Source organism: Drosophila innubila (assembly GCF_004354385.1).
Source record: "Drosophila innubila isolate TH190305 chromosome 3R unlocalized genomic scaffold, UK_Dinn_1.0 2_E_3R, whole genome shotgun sequence".
Taxonomy (NCBI): Eukaryota; Metazoa; Arthropoda; class Insecta; order Diptera; family Drosophilidae; genus Drosophila; species Drosophila innubila.
The window spans coordinates 4241696-4256603 of NW_022995380.1; the positions used below are offsets into that span (position 1 = coordinate 4241696).

The 14908-nt window shown below is 40.3% G+C and overlaps 5 protein-coding genes across 5 annotated transcripts in view; 3 read left to right on the forward strand and 2 right to left on the reverse strand.

The window, feature by feature from the left end:
* The first annotated feature begins 1562 nt into the window (after positions 1-1562).
* LOC117791250 (protein glass) lies at positions 1563-3871 on the forward strand. Its single transcript, XM_034630953.1, has 4 exons — positions 1563-1608; positions 1895-2025; positions 2146-3614; positions 3680-3871. Exons 1-4 carry the CDS (start codon positions 1563-1565, stop codon positions 3819-3821), a joined length of 1788 nt encoding a protein of 595 aa, XP_034486844.1. The 3' UTR covers positions 3822-3871.
* Positions 3872-5202: 1331 nt separating this feature from the next.
* Positions 5203-6463, reverse strand: LOC117792087 (nucleoporin Nup43). The gene is made up of 2 exons (XM_034632049.1): positions 6116-6463; positions 5203-6059 (listed from the first exon to the last, which is right to left on the reverse strand). The coding sequence occupies exons 1-2, from the start codon at positions 6381-6383 to the stop codon at positions 5263-5265; spliced, it is 1065 nt and encodes a 354-aa protein (XP_034487940.1). The 5' UTR covers positions 6384-6463; the 3' UTR covers positions 5203-5262.
* A 367-nt stretch (positions 6464-6830) lies between these two features.
* LOC117791459 (Werner Syndrome-like exonuclease) lies at positions 6831-8313 on the forward strand. Its single transcript, XM_034631220.1, has 6 exons — positions 6831-6931; positions 6993-7088; positions 7142-7347; positions 7400-7627; positions 7693-7936; positions 8001-8313. Exons 1-6 carry the CDS (start codon positions 6872-6874, stop codon positions 8130-8132), a joined length of 966 nt encoding a protein of 321 aa, XP_034487111.1. The 5' UTR covers positions 6831-6871; the 3' UTR covers positions 8133-8313.
* LOC117791458 (protein hemingway) lies at positions 8284-10427 on the reverse strand. Its single transcript, XM_034631219.1, has 4 exons — positions 10100-10427; positions 8775-10006; positions 8556-8715; positions 8284-8499 (listed from the first exon to the last, which is right to left on the reverse strand). Exons 1-4 carry the CDS (start codon positions 10259-10261, stop codon positions 8362-8364), a joined length of 1692 nt encoding a protein of 563 aa, XP_034487110.1. The 5' UTR covers positions 10262-10427; the 3' UTR covers positions 8284-8361.
* A 1381-nt stretch (positions 10428-11808) lies between these two features.
* The window catches only part of LOC117791756 (patj homolog), a 28119-nt gene continuing 25019 nt past the window's right edge, over positions 11809-14908 (forward strand). The window contains exon 1 of the mRNA XM_034631629.1: positions 11809-12486. The gene's annotated coding sequence lies outside the window, so the exon portion shown is untranslated. The remainder of the gene's footprint in view (positions 12487-14908) is intronic.

Here is a 14908-nt window from a genome sequence, read left to right on the forward strand (position 1 = left end):
CCCTTTTGTCGCTTGTTGTTGTTTATAATTAAGTGAGCATTTTTTCTGTGGTTGTCGCTTTGCCGCTGCCGTCACCAATATCGGCCGAGAGACTTCGAACTGCAACTGACAATTAGTTGCCGTCTTATGCTCGTCGCCGAAAGTCGATTCTTGCCCCCCGCATTAACTTAAATTCTTAAACAAAACGGTTACACTAAATACAAAATAAAATATCGTAACAAACCTATTCAAAGTTCAAGTTTCAAGAAGTTTAAAAATATCGAATACATTTTGTGAAATCTTAAATACATACCGACATATTTAAATTATATTAAATAGAGTCTTGATCATGAGACTTATATATTCAATAAGAAGGTGCGATTTTAATAACAAAGTCTTATAATAAAGTAATGAAATACTAAGCAGAACTATGTATGTCTTTAATAAAGGCTTTCTGATTACAAAATTATCCTAGCTTGAGGATACACTGCGATGGATTCCTTTTAAAACGAATACATATAATATTTTTAACATCCGGCCAATTAATAAAAACTCTATAATTTATTATGGCATTAAAAGTCAATCAACTTAACCTTTAAACTTTTAAATTCGATTATTAAATTAACAACACACTCTAACAGTGCGAATAATTTTAAAAGAATAATACAAAAAAATATATTTTTAAATAAATAACTATTTATTTATTTAGTGTCAACTAAGAGCAGATTAAAGTTAAAATAAAATAATGAAATACAAATTAAATTAAAAGTTAATATAAAAACTGAAATGATAGAGAAAACGAATTAAAAATTTAAAAATAAAATCTTTTGTTCTGTGATATGTATTTCTATTTTATAAGAAAAAGAAAAGACAATATATTTCTAAACCATAACATTTGAAATTTAACTTTCTTTTTTATATTGACGTTATAAAATTGAACTTGTTATCTTTTAAAATTGGCTACAAGTTGTGGGAAAATAATTTCAAAATAACAAATATATGTTTTAGATTCGCTTTGAAAATCTTGCTCGCGCTATTTTATTAAAGAGAAGAAATACGAAAAGATACTTCATACATTCAAGATTAAATTGTTGATTTCAAATTGATGGTCTCAAAATAAGGGCCTATTCCGGTTTTCACTTTGTATTTTCTAAAATTTACTTTTCGCGTTGCTAAGTACTTAAAATGTATTTATTTTTCTTAATCGGACTTAAATTTATTTATTCATATAAAAAAAACTGTTGCTAAATTAGCTAGATAAAATTTTATATGGATTTGACATTAAGCTTTTATCTTATGTCCATACCCAGCTTTAAAGAAAATTCAATTTTCAAAATTTTGTGGAAATGAAAGTAAAACCAGGAACAGTTCTGATCCTGCTACATTCCGACTTTAATTTAAATTCAAAAGTTAATAATACTCGAATACAGAAGAAAAGTTAATTTACTTAAAAATAATATACAGATTTGAATGTTTTGTAAATATTTTAATTGTGCATTTGCAGTTGGAAATCTCAATTGACGCAGCAAAATGAAACGTAGAAAAACCAGAAATAAATCGCCGAAACCAGCTGGAGTCATGTCATGGGATTGTTATATAAAAGTTCCAAACTCTTGAACATAATTCTGGGTACGTTTTGATTTCCTTCCATGCAGTTGGGAAACTCGCCCCAAAACCACATGCACACTGTGAACAGAAGCGAGAGCAAAGCAAATGGCGGCCCATTCATTCACTCATTTATGTATGTGAGTGTGCGTGTGTGTGTGAGTGTTTAGGGGCGGAGTTTCGAGTGTCGCACAGTGGTCGCAACTTGTTGTGAACTGTGTGAAATGTATTTGATGCATACGCATTGCTGTTGTGTGTATTTTCAATGTAGTTAAATGATTTTCTTCCACTTTTTGACACACCTGCGCAGATTCCCTGGAAGATCAAGAGGGTGGAGCTATGTACATATCGTGCGATGTCTCAAACGGAGGTCCTGTGGAACCAGAAACGGGCTATGTGCCCAATAATCCATTATTCGGCCTGGCGTTGGACAGTCCGCAGGTATTTTGCTCGCTTCAAAGTTTTCTCTATCAAATTGGCTGAAATAAGACTAGTTCTTGTGGACAGTGGATAACGTGAATCTGAATTGCATCTCGTGTGCTTTGTTGTTTTTGTTTATAGCAAGAGTGTGCTGCATCCTGCGTCGGCTGTTTATCCTGCCAAGGCAACACCGCCCTGCCCATCTCATCTCTCACCAGCAGCGACTTTGACTGCGGCGGCTGCTTCGATCCGACGATTGGAGTACTGGGTAACCAGATCAATACCACACCGCCCAATAGTAATCTATCAGGTGCTGGGAGTGGCACCAATAACGGTTCCTCTCTCGTTGGTAACGGTAGCTACTGGAGCACTGACGAGATGGCCTCCACATTTCCGGGTCTACCGCCGCTGGACATTGATCCGCTTCCTAGTCTGTTTCCCTTCTCGCCCTGCGGTGCATCCTACAACTTTGCCAGCAATCCACACCAGACCTCTCTCTCCTACACCGTGCATCCGCATCAGATGCTCCTCTCCCCGAACGGAGGCCAGCAGCAGCATCATTCACAGTCATCCGTTCACCCGCATCAGCTACAGTCCCAACACATGCAGCAGGCACTGACCCAGGCATCGCACGGTGGTAACGCGCTCCACAATCCCAACCACAACAGCACCAGTACCAATGGTCTCGGAGCCAGTGGCTCCGGTGCAGGCAGCGCCTGTTACTACGAGGCAGCCGCCAATGCAGCCTCCGGACCGCCAATGTATCCCAGTATGAGTGTTAACGTGAGCATGAACATGACCATGCATCATGGCTATGGTGCCGACGGGAGCGCAGTTCCCATGCAATGCTCTCAGATGAATTGGACGCCGCCCAACAGCTCCTCGGCGGCGGTTAATGTACTCTATCCGCCGCTTCTCAGTCCAACGCACTATCCCGCCTCGGCCACCTACTCCTTCACAGCGGATTTTCGCGCTCCGGCGCCAACGGCACTGAGTGCGCTACCTTCGCTGGCGGACAAGGAGTCACCATCGCCGCCTGTCTCGAGCACAGCAGCTGCTCTCGGATATTATGCGTCAGGTGCTGGCCAGAGCTATACACCGCCACACAAGAGTCCAGGCTATCAGGCCACGGCGCTGAGTCTTGGACTGGCTGCCTTCGAGGATGAGGAGGACAGCATCGATGATGGCGATGGAGATGGGGACGGAGATGGCGACGGCGAGGGCAGTGCCGGTGGCGATATGAAGCCGAATTTGTGCAGGCTGTGCGGCAAGACCTATGCTCGACCCAGCACCTTGAAGACGCACCTACGCACCCATTCCGGGGAGCGGCCATATCGCTGTCCGGACTGCAACAAAAGCTTCTCGCAGGCCGCCAATCTGACGGCTCACGTACGCACACATACGGGACAGAAGCCGTTTCGGTGTCCCATTTGTGATAGACGCTTCTCGCAAAGTTCCAGCGTCACCACGCACATGCGAACCCATTCCGGTGAGCGGCCCTATCGCTGCTCCTCCTGCAAGAAGTCCTTCTCCGACAGCTCCACACTGACCAAGCATCTGCGCATCCACAGCGGTGAGAAGCCTTATCAATGCAAGTTGTGCTTGCTCAGGTAAGTTTCACTTCTGGAATAGCCTGGAACTAATGGTAGCTAACCCCAACTTTTGTACTGCATAGATTCTCGCAATCGGGCAACCTGAATCGGCACATGCGCGTTCACGGCAACAATGCCAATCCCAATGGCAATGGCAATGGCAGTGGGAATGGCAGCAATGGAGGCAGCGGCATTGGCGGGGTTGGTAGCAGTCTCATTACATGACAAAAGCCGCGTAGTGCAGGCGGTTTTCAACATTATCACCCCCCGCATCCACATCCACATCCGCACCCACACCCTCATCCACATACACATCCACATCCACACCACGTGCATCACCACGCCCATTTGCCGAACTACGACTACGGCAATTACAGCATCAGTGACTATACTCCACCCGGCGCTACACAAAACTATTCAGGGTATTATTTCTGCGCACTCAACAAGCCACCCAAGTTCGAGCGTTTCTATTAGAACCAGCAACTTGAAGTTGACTGTAAACAGAAATCATTTAACTATGGGAATCTTATTTCCATAAACATTCTGTATTCTGCTTAAGATCCCTTGAAATAAACAGGGATTGCAAAATAGACGTTTTTTTTTATAAAAAAATTTTAAAATCTTAATTTTCGATAAACAAAATTATGAAATAAAAATACAATATCAATTTTTATTTAAAAATCACAATATATAATTTTTATTTTGAATTTATATTATTTAAATGAAAAATAAATGTTAATTTTTAATGCTTATTATGGTTATACATATGTGTTCTTTAAGATAAAAATTGAAATTTAAATTAATTATTTCATACTTTCTTAAATTTGTGTATCGAAAAATAAGATTTAATATTAATTTGTAAAATAAAAATAGCTCTTACTTGCGATCCTTGAAAAAAAACACATTGAAATGCAATTGTATATGCTCAAATTCCAATTGAAATCAACAAACTTCAACAAAAAGAAACGAAACTAATTGAGGCCTAAGAGCCAAATTGTATATATATACTTAGAACATACTATACTATATTAAATCATTTTGTATTTATTACTCTCATCGCAAATGCATAATATCGATGTATTATGAATCTCTGTATATGGTAGTTGAAAAACACGCATAAATCTATTCAAAATTAGCCAACGAAATAGACATTAAGTCCACACAAACTTAGGCAATACAAGAAATAATATGAAGTTAATTTTAAAGGAATTACAATTTTATTATTATTTCTGAAAATTCAAATTGTAAGCTTTCATCTTTTGAGTGTAGAGATTAATCGCTTTAACATATTTAAGATCCATATAAAAAAGTAATTCTTTAACTTGAATTCCTTGGTAACGCTTACTTTGTGTACTTAGTTACCATACAGCAGCACCAGAAATGAATATTTAAGACATTGTATATGATATTTAGCTATAGCTCCAACTTATAGACATAATTTAAGTCAGGTGCTTTGATTTAAGCCAATTTTGCGTATACTGAACTAAATACATAAAATATACAATCCAAATCCTGAATATATCTGCATATAAATCCCCTAGCCAAGGGGACGACAATGACAGCAATTTAAATCTGATTTCGACAGGACAATTACCCCGACTTTTGCGGAAACATCTATTATGTGTATAAAATTTATTTGTAAATGCGACAGAAATTTATAATGATTTTAAAGAATATCATCCACAATGTATACGGCTTCTGTGTCGCTTCCACAGACCAGTCGTGAGCCATGCACATCAAATGAATTCACCGCTTTACGAATGTTGGTCAGCACGCCGTCAACATTTACTAATGCTCGCACCCGATCCCCGCTTAACCAGGCATTCTTGCCATCCTGCTGGGCTGGATCGATGTGCGTTTTGTTTTCGGACCACATCCAAACTTCGCCTGCTTCTGCAGCGGTAAACAGCTTCGAAGGATCTTGGCGGTGGAATCCAATGTCGGTGATGGGACTGCTGTGTGCACTGAGATACGAGGCTGGGAACTCTAAATTACGCATGTCCCACACGGTAATAGAGCCTTCCTCGCTGCCGCATATGAGAATGTGTTGTTGCATTGGATGTGTGGCCATCGCGGAAACATAGTTGGAGCTCTTCGCATCCTGGCAAGCAGCCATGAATGCAATTTTGGGTTGCCCTTCGCTGCTAATTCGTGTATCGAACATTCTAATGACACCCATTCGGTTGGCCGTCACCAGCTGGTGTTGGCTGACATAGGATACGGCCAAAAGGGACATACTGTCCGCATCGATGGTGCGCTTTACCTGCTTTAAATTGTTGGCATTCAACACATTAACACAACCGTCTTCACCCACGGTGGCTACGTCGGTGCCGTATACGGCAATTGCTGTGCAAGGAGCGCTTGTATTACTGCATTTAAATTCATGGAGGCGATCACTGCGTGCTGTACGTTCTATTTGATCTTCTTCAACTGCACGTTGAACATTTAGTATGCTGAGATGGCCTGTGGAACAAGAAAACATTAACAAATCACTTTTAAGGATAATTGATTGTTCTTACCGTCAGCACAGCTCACAGCCAAAGTGTCATTAGATACAAACTCTAAGCCAGTCACATCACCCTCCATCGACACTTTGTCAGTGCATCTTGGGATATGATCAATATTCTGGGCGTAAGTGTTTGAGTGCAGGCGCCACACGCGCACAAAATTGTTGTCCATGTCCCAGCTGCCGGTAACAAAGCGCTCGCTTTGCTGCAGCTTCTCGGGCAGCCAGCGCACTTTGGAAACCTTCTCTGATATGTAATGAGCCGCAACCTTTGTAGCCATTTTGAGGCAGATTTTAACACACTTTATTTAATAAAATCAACAAGCAATTAATATAATTGTTCCAAATGCCGCTCGCTCGACCAAAAACATATGTTTTTGCAGCTGCAACTTAACATTATGATGAACTGTTATTAACAGATAGTATTTTTCTGAGAAGAACTGGCGGTATCGAATTTTTAAAAAAATTACATAAAATTCTTCCATTTGGTATAAATAAAATCAAATAATGATGTCGTTAGTTAACTTACTTGAATTTATTAGTTGTAAACCGACTACAGCTGTTAACAGGACCATCATGAGCATCTTTGTTAGGCATTTAATACTAATGGTATTTTTTTAAGCAATGCCATCGAACTTGCTTATCGATATATGCGTACACAGTTTGTCAAATTCTGATAACAACATATCGAATCTAGCGTCTCTAGTTAATTTTTTTTGGCGGCAATTTGCGAATTACTGCAGTAAACAAACAAACTGATTAGAACGGCATGGATAAATATTTAGTTAAAATGTCTGATAAATCTAAGAACAGTGATGACCAAGAGCAAGTAAGTACTACTTCAACACTTTTAGTTGTTTTGTGTGTTAATTTATTGTACTTTCAACTAGCAAATCGCTGTGAAGAAGGAAACGCCGAAGCAAATTAAAGCCACTAAAATACAGATTGATTCCAAAAAACGAAAGAATGAGGATAATCCTGAAGTAGTAAGATAAACCCGTATTAATTATATTACATATATTGACTTAGCTTGTTGTAGATTAAGGACAAAGAGAACACTGATAATGATAATCCACCAAAGCGAAGAAGTGCCCGGTTGACGCGTAGTACGCGCTCTATGACCGAGGATGGTACACCATCTCCGGAAAAGGCAATTCCAGAGAAGTTGCCGTTTATAAAGTATAAAGGAGCTATTAAGTACTACACTGAAAACCATGAGATTGCAGCGTCAGCCGACGAAGTCATGTAAGTATAACTGTGCTACTTAGAAAAAGCATGCTAATATTCAATATCTCAGGCAATGGGTGGACAAGCAAACGGATGCAGATGTAGTTCCTATGGCATTTGATATGGAATGGCCGTTTTCCTTTCAAACTGGTCCCGGCAAATCCTCGGTTATACAAATATGTGTTGATGAGCGTTGCTGTTATGTATATCAGCTAAGCAAATTAAAGAAAATTCCAGCTGCTCTGGTGGCTCTATTAAACCATCCCAAAGTGCGTCTTCATGGTGTGAATATAAAGGCGTAAGTTCATTTCGTATACAAGTTAATGCCAGTTTCTCGTTATTAAATCGAATCAATTTTATTAGCGACTTTCGGAAGCTGCAGCGCGACTTTCCAGAGGTAGCCGCTGAACCACTCATAGAAAAATGTGTCGATTTGGGTGTGTGGTGCAATGAAGTTTGCGAGACTGGTGGAAGATGGAGTCTGGAGCGACTGGCTAATTTTATAGCCAAAAAAGCGATGGATAAGAGCAAGAAAGTGCGAATGAGCAAGTGGCATGTTATACCGCTAGACGAGAATCAGCTGATGTATGCGGCAATAGATGTTTATGTAAGAACAAAGTGGAATCTCGCAAGTAATCATTGTTATTCATTCGAAATTTTCCATATTCCAGATTGGTCAGGTTATCTATCGTGAAATTGAGCAGCGCGAAAAGTTGAAATTAAAGAACGAGCAAGAGTTTATTAATAAAAACGGCGACGCCGCATTTAAAGCCGTTAAAACGCTGGGCGAAACCTTTCTGTAAACGAGAACACTTTGTGAGGTCACTTCTATATCCAGATGTCCTATTATTCTCATTTATTACTAAGTTATATTTACGGCGTTTTTGTCGAATTTCGCGATTGATTTATACACTTGTTTAGGTATGCTATTCTCATATAAATATATGTTACATGTTTTAACTTGCAATAAACTTTAATTTTAAATTCGCTTTAAACATTTCTAAAATTACAATAATGATATCAATGTACAGTTTACTTGAATAGCGGTCGACGTGATCCTACAGCCTCCAGCTTACGCTTAAGCACATCATTATCCAAGTCGATCTGTCGCTGATATTTCTTCCGATTGACAGCTGCACTTGTCAAGCGAGGTGCCGGAGGCGTCTGATTCTGTAAGTATAGCTGTGTAATCTCAGAGTCAGATAATGGGAGGAAACTTTACAGACCTTTGCTTGCACATTGGAGCTAGATTTGACACCATTGACGGCTGCCTTAATTGTTGGCTTTACGTTCATCATCTTCTTCAACAAAATGTTATTCGCCCGTTCAATTTCACGTACCTGGGGATTTGTGAAGCTGAAGCTCTTGCGTCCCAGGTTCTTGTAGCTAAAACGGCGACAGAAATTTACAAAGAATGTTGAAATCCCATTAATGCAACTACTAACTTGACTTTCTCCGAAGAGGTGGTAGAACGCGGACGCCTGATATCAACGTGGTAACCACAATTGTCGCTGTTGAAGCTAGTCGGAGTAACGCTGGATACGCGACAGTTGATTCGCTTGGATTGTGTCTGTTGCATATGAGGATAGCGCATCAGGCCATCTCCCTGCCCACATTCATCCATCGAAAATGATTCCTCCTCTGGCTCATTATCGTCAGTGATTGACGGACAACGGCACTTGGAATTCCTCAATATCTCTGAGCGCACTGTCGTTGGAGTTTTTGGTGACTCAACAGTCGATATGGACTCGGGCTCCTCCTCCAACTCGGATAGCTTCTTGCCCTGCTTTTGCATGAGCTTTGTGGCCATAGCCAGCTGTTCAAAGGCGTTGTTATCTGCCGCCCCGCCACTAAGACGAAACGTTTTCATGATCATCTCGGACATCTGTGTCATTTGTTGCTCCAAAAACTTTACATTAAATTGATCAGTTGCACCCATTCCCATGCAATCCGGACCGTCGAATTCAGCACCGTTATCGTCGAGGGCATCTTCAAGCTTTGGAAGAGGCGGCACATGGGTATCAACCGATTTCTCAAACGGTGTGGGAAGAATTGGCTTTCTATTAAGTTTGGGAAAAGTCTTGGGCAAACGCTTCTGTTTTTGTGCGATTGGCACTGGAATATATTCCATCTCGTTATCCGTGTTTTCTGGAGAACACTTCTCCGCATCAGATTCGCCGGAGCAAGAACCTATCTCACTTCCGCAGTCAACTATATCAACAAGATCGCTTTGTGATAGACCTGGCTTGGACTTATCCTTGTCCATAGCATTCTGGTTTTCCTGCTCCTCATCCTCGAATTGTCCAATTTCAACTTCATCATCCTGCTCATCATTGCTATGATCGGACACCAAACCGTTATCATCATATTCAACTTCGTACTCTATTTCTTCCTCTTCTCCCACCTCATCTTCCATTTGGACATCATCGTAATCTCCTATCTCAGTCAGATCGCTATCTTCAGGATTGCCATTGGGCACCACAGTTCGGTCTGACAATGTTTCATCATCCATTTGGACCAGATACTGTTTTGATTGGTTTACTTCAACCACCGTTTTTCTGATAATCACTTGAGCCTCATCCTCTGAAGAGCTATTGTATATCATCATTTTATCACGGGGGAATCCGCTGCCGCCACCAGATCCTTTTCCAAAGATCTGCTGACGGCGTGCATGAGGCTGTGGGTGTGGAGGAGGAGGTAGAGGTGGCATGTTGAGGCTAAACTGTTTTATGATCAACTCCTGCGGCTGATCCTCTTTAGTTGCACTTACATTTCCGCGCAGAAACTCGGCCTCGACGTCGCTGTCGCTGCGTGAATCGCTTTCCTCCTGCACATCTTCCTCCGGCTCGTCCTCGACCTCTGACAGCGATTCCTCGTCAAAGGACTCATCCATGTAATAATCTTCATCGGAGTTGACCGGCGGAGCTGTCATATTGGTGCACCAATTATTATAGGATGACTTATGATATAATCCCGTATATTTTACGCTTTTTTTGTGTTATTTGATTTACGTTTTTTGTTTCAATCAAGTATGAAAATATGTCTTTTGAGTAGTATTATTGAGAACAGAGCCGGGAATACTAATAATTTTTATAATGTTGTAATATGCCTAGTTATACACATGGCTCTCAGATTACTGGGTTCACTGAGTTTGATTTATCGCTCCGCTTTTCAAAGTTCCTTGATATGTGGGACACCGAAGGCGTAACCAAATGACGAGTAATGATGACCTCCACTGAACCCATTTCGCCCACTCAAAGTTGGGATTGAGGCAGGCGCTACCATGTAACGATAGTCGCGACTTATATGTTTTTGTTGTTGTTTTTCTCCTCATCCCCGCTGTCCCTTCAAGTGTCACATTCTGCACCTGGATTTCTTTCAATTTTTGCTTTGATTTTTTGATGTCTTGCGATAGCGTTGCCAACTGTCACTAACTAAGACTTTCCACTTGCACCTGCCACTTGGTAGCAAGTATGTTTATTTTGGTTCGGTAGCCCTTGCCTGATGAGGTTGCTGTGGACAACGGAGCAGGCGCAGACAGTTTGTTGTTTATTCTATCACCAGTCGACCCCTAAAGAACACACTTGTTGTGTAGTTAATCCCAGTATAAAGGATATAATTATCTCATATCACAATGCCAATTAATCGTAAAAGAAAATATAAATTAATTGTTTATCAGGAGAATGGAAATAATTTGTTAACGATTTGCTTGTCGTTCTTTGGTTTTTCCGTAACCACATTTTCAACTTTTCCAGGATCTTTTCGGGACTTTAAGCGATTACCTAACCGCTCAACTAAATTCATTTCCTGAGAGCTTAATCATAATTGATTAATGAATATGAATTCTTACATTGACAATTAGTTATACATTTTTTAAATTACTTAAATTAAATAAGGATTTGTATCTTATCTTCATCTTTAAAAAGTTGTCTTGAAGAACCTTAGTTGTATAATATTAAAATAAAAATATATTAAAATAAACTATAAAGCACTTTAATTTAACTATAACATATCTATATAGTAAAGAAACTAAAAAAGCACTTAATGTTCCATGTATACATTAGCGTCATACATCATATTCATTTAAAAAAATTCAAAATAAGTTAAGTTAATTACTATTTACAAAAAAACACAATTTTTAATTGGTATTTTAATTTTGTTATGTTGCAAAAGCTTGTAATTTTTTATTTAGACCTGTTACAGTTTTTACTATTTGTGTTACAGCATTTAATAACATGTATTTTTTAACGTTGCATTTAGGATAAGTATTTAAAAAGGATCGTACACTTTATCGCATTAAATGCCTTTGATTCCACAAATTTTGACGAAATGGAAAAAGAACAGGTTAAAGATCTTTTGAAAAAAAAACGGAATAGGCCTGATTATTTTATATTCAAGTTAAAATTATAGTTTTTTATAGCTGCCACTGGAAGAGCGATACTGCATGGAATTTCCTTAACTTTTCAAACTTTGACTTAATTATATGATTCGATCGTTCTGCTTTACGTCCTGCTCTGCTTACCTACATTACGGGTATACTATATTCTGGGAACCCCCTTTGAAAGCTTTTTGGTCGGCGTCCCTGGGGCAAAAAGCTTTCTTACGCACTCTGCCACAATCGGACAGTTGAATGAATGCGAAACAGCGGCAACTTTAACCGCGTTTAACTGCCGTCAACAACATGAACTTCATATGTAAATATTGCCCAAATTGTTGAGAACCAGAGAGAGCGGCGTGAAAATGCGCAGGTGCGGAGAGAGCAAAGCTGCCACCCTTTAGCTGCCACGTGCGAGTTGAGAGCGGAGAGCAGAGAGCAGAGACCGGAGAGTGGTGGCATGATGAGCTTAACAGAGAAAAGGCAATCTCGCCAGCGGGCAATTCATTTGGCCAAGAAGCATCGTGGCGTACGGGCGTGTTGTCGTGTCGAAAAATGCGCGCGTAAATTGATAAAAAGAAGGAAAAGAATACAGCACAATAATTAGAATTGGAGGAGAACGAAGTGCAGAAACAGAGCAAACAAAAACGTATAGTACAAGCCAGCTTCCATGCTGGCCAAAAGAAATGTGTTTATGTGATGTGTGAATAAAGTGCCAGAAAGGAATTGCCAGAAATCAACGCCAGTAAAATGTTGGCCAACTGTTTGGTCAACAAGCGCAAGTACGAGAGTTAATTACCAACCAACCAAGCCAAACAACCAAACAACCAGCCAAACAGTGAACCCGTGAACCCGGCCGAAATGGTCCTTTAATTAATTAATAATATTCAACAGCTGTTAAAACAGTTAAAATTGCCAACACACGCGCGCGTACCTACACACACACACACACCGCACACACACATAGTGATATGGCTGCAAATAGTCTAAGATATTGTTAAAGTTCGCCTGTTTAATCAATGGAATTTCTTAAACGTTGTGCGTGCATTAATGTTACCCATACGCCGTGTTGTCTGCAACTTAAATCTAGTACTGTGGCACCAACAATTGCTAAGTAATTGCAAATTGCGTGTACGACTCTCTGTGGCAAGTTCTGTAGTTTCAGTAGAAGCCGCAGTTAAAACAGCCGTAAGTTGCAGCCAATGCTAGCGCAATTTGGCTAAAAGCCGCCGTCGCTGTCGCTGTCGCTGTCGACCCTAGGTAGGTCAAAAGGCGCAGCCAGTGCAAAAGCAACAGAGTCACAGCCAAAGTCTGCGGCGGAAACAAGCCAAGAACAACAAGGAAAACAACAACAACCACGTCGAAAGTCAAATTCATTAGGCGCTGTGGGCGTGGACGAGGGCGTCGATTGAAGCGTGGGCGTAAAAAGGAGTAAACAAGTCGGAGTGTGGCTACAGCTGCTTTTCATCCTTCATCCTTTCCACTTTTGTTCTTTTTTTTTATAGTATCTATGCATATATTTTTTTTTCATTTATCGATTTTTGACACTTGACTGCCAAGGAAGCGGAGGCAGGCTCAAGCCGGCTAATAATGCTCAGTAGGTCAGCGGTACAGCAGTTTGAAGTGCGTTAGAAGCAACAGTGGCCGGCGGCAATAAAATGAAATGAAAATGAAAATGAAAAAGTGAAGGAAAACTGGCACAGCACCAGTTGGAGCAGCCTTAAGTTGAGACTTATAAAAATAGCAGGTCCCGCACATACACAAAAACACACATAGGAACACACACACAACAACACAGACACACGCACGCATTGTAAACTTCAAACGCGCTTGGCCTACTTTTTGTGTAATGGGCTGGGATGCCAAAGTCCTCCTCGTTCGTTCACGTCAACCGCAACCAAGTTAAATGAAGCACATACCAGGGGGGAGAGTGCGGTCTGGGTCTGCAAACAAATGACCAAAAGCAAAGTCTGCACAGCCGGACACGGCAACAATACAACAACAGAAAAGGCGAACAGGCGAACAGGCGCGCGTTAATCATACGCCTCGTGTCCCAATCCCTGCACTGCAATATCCAAAGTCAATCAGCCTTTAATTGACAGCTGCAGTCAATTGCAGGCTCCGGCCGCATGCAACGTGACACAAACAAAGCCAAAACCGTAGGACTATGCTGCCGCTTAGATCCAAGTCATTAGCGACCAGAGATGAGCAACAATAAATGGAGACTGTGTCAGTAAATGTATTCAGTTCAGTTGTCTTACGGAGTATTCTTAATTGAAGAGTTTTGCAATTATTTTTTATTTTAAAAACATAAAGTGTTTTATTTTTGTTTGTACTATATTTATTTATGTATATTTGTGACTTCGTCATTTATCGAAGGACTTCTCCTTGACTCGATGCTGACTCTTCAATCACTCCATAAAATTAATAACTGTTTCAAGGCAAAAATAGAAATTACTTTAAATTCTTAGTTGTTAAACAAACTTTTTTTTTTTGTTTTAATAAAACTTGATTTATTTCTTTCGGCATTTGTTGTTTAAACCAAACAACAAATAATTTATTAAATGAGCTTGCTTTCTTCAAAATATATATTTCTTAACGTGAAAAAATATCACAATTCTGTCACAAAATATTACACATCTCTGGATGGCGTTGCCATCGTTAGTGGAAACCACAGCGAAGTTGCGTTGCAATCAACCTGGTGCTTCAAAGTCACATAGACCCCACAGGGAAAACTGCCTTTTAAAGGGACCCCATTCGACGACCCCTTGTCGTTAAGTGCAATTTGCTTTTCTGTTTTTTTTTCTTCTTTTACTTGCTTCGTTCGGGCGTAACGTGCTAAAGAGTAGTCCGTACTAAGTCTGCAAATTTGTCGCGTTTTCCGGGAGCTTTCTCATTTTCCAAATTAATTGCCAGGCAGCGGCGGCCAAAGGAGCATGTCAAACATGCGTGGCACGTGAGCAAAACGGAACAACAACAACAGCAACATCAACTACACAACAGCAGCAAAAAAGATGGAATGTATATGTGTGTGTGTGAGTTTAAGTGTGTAGGTGTGTGCACCCGTGCGTGTGTGTGCATGTAAATTACGAAATCGTGCAAAAAAGGTGCCATTAAAAAAGAAGAGCACTAAAACACGCGGCTGTCGCTTAACCATACCAAAATAAATAAATAAATAAAAAAAAAAAATATACCAAAAAATAA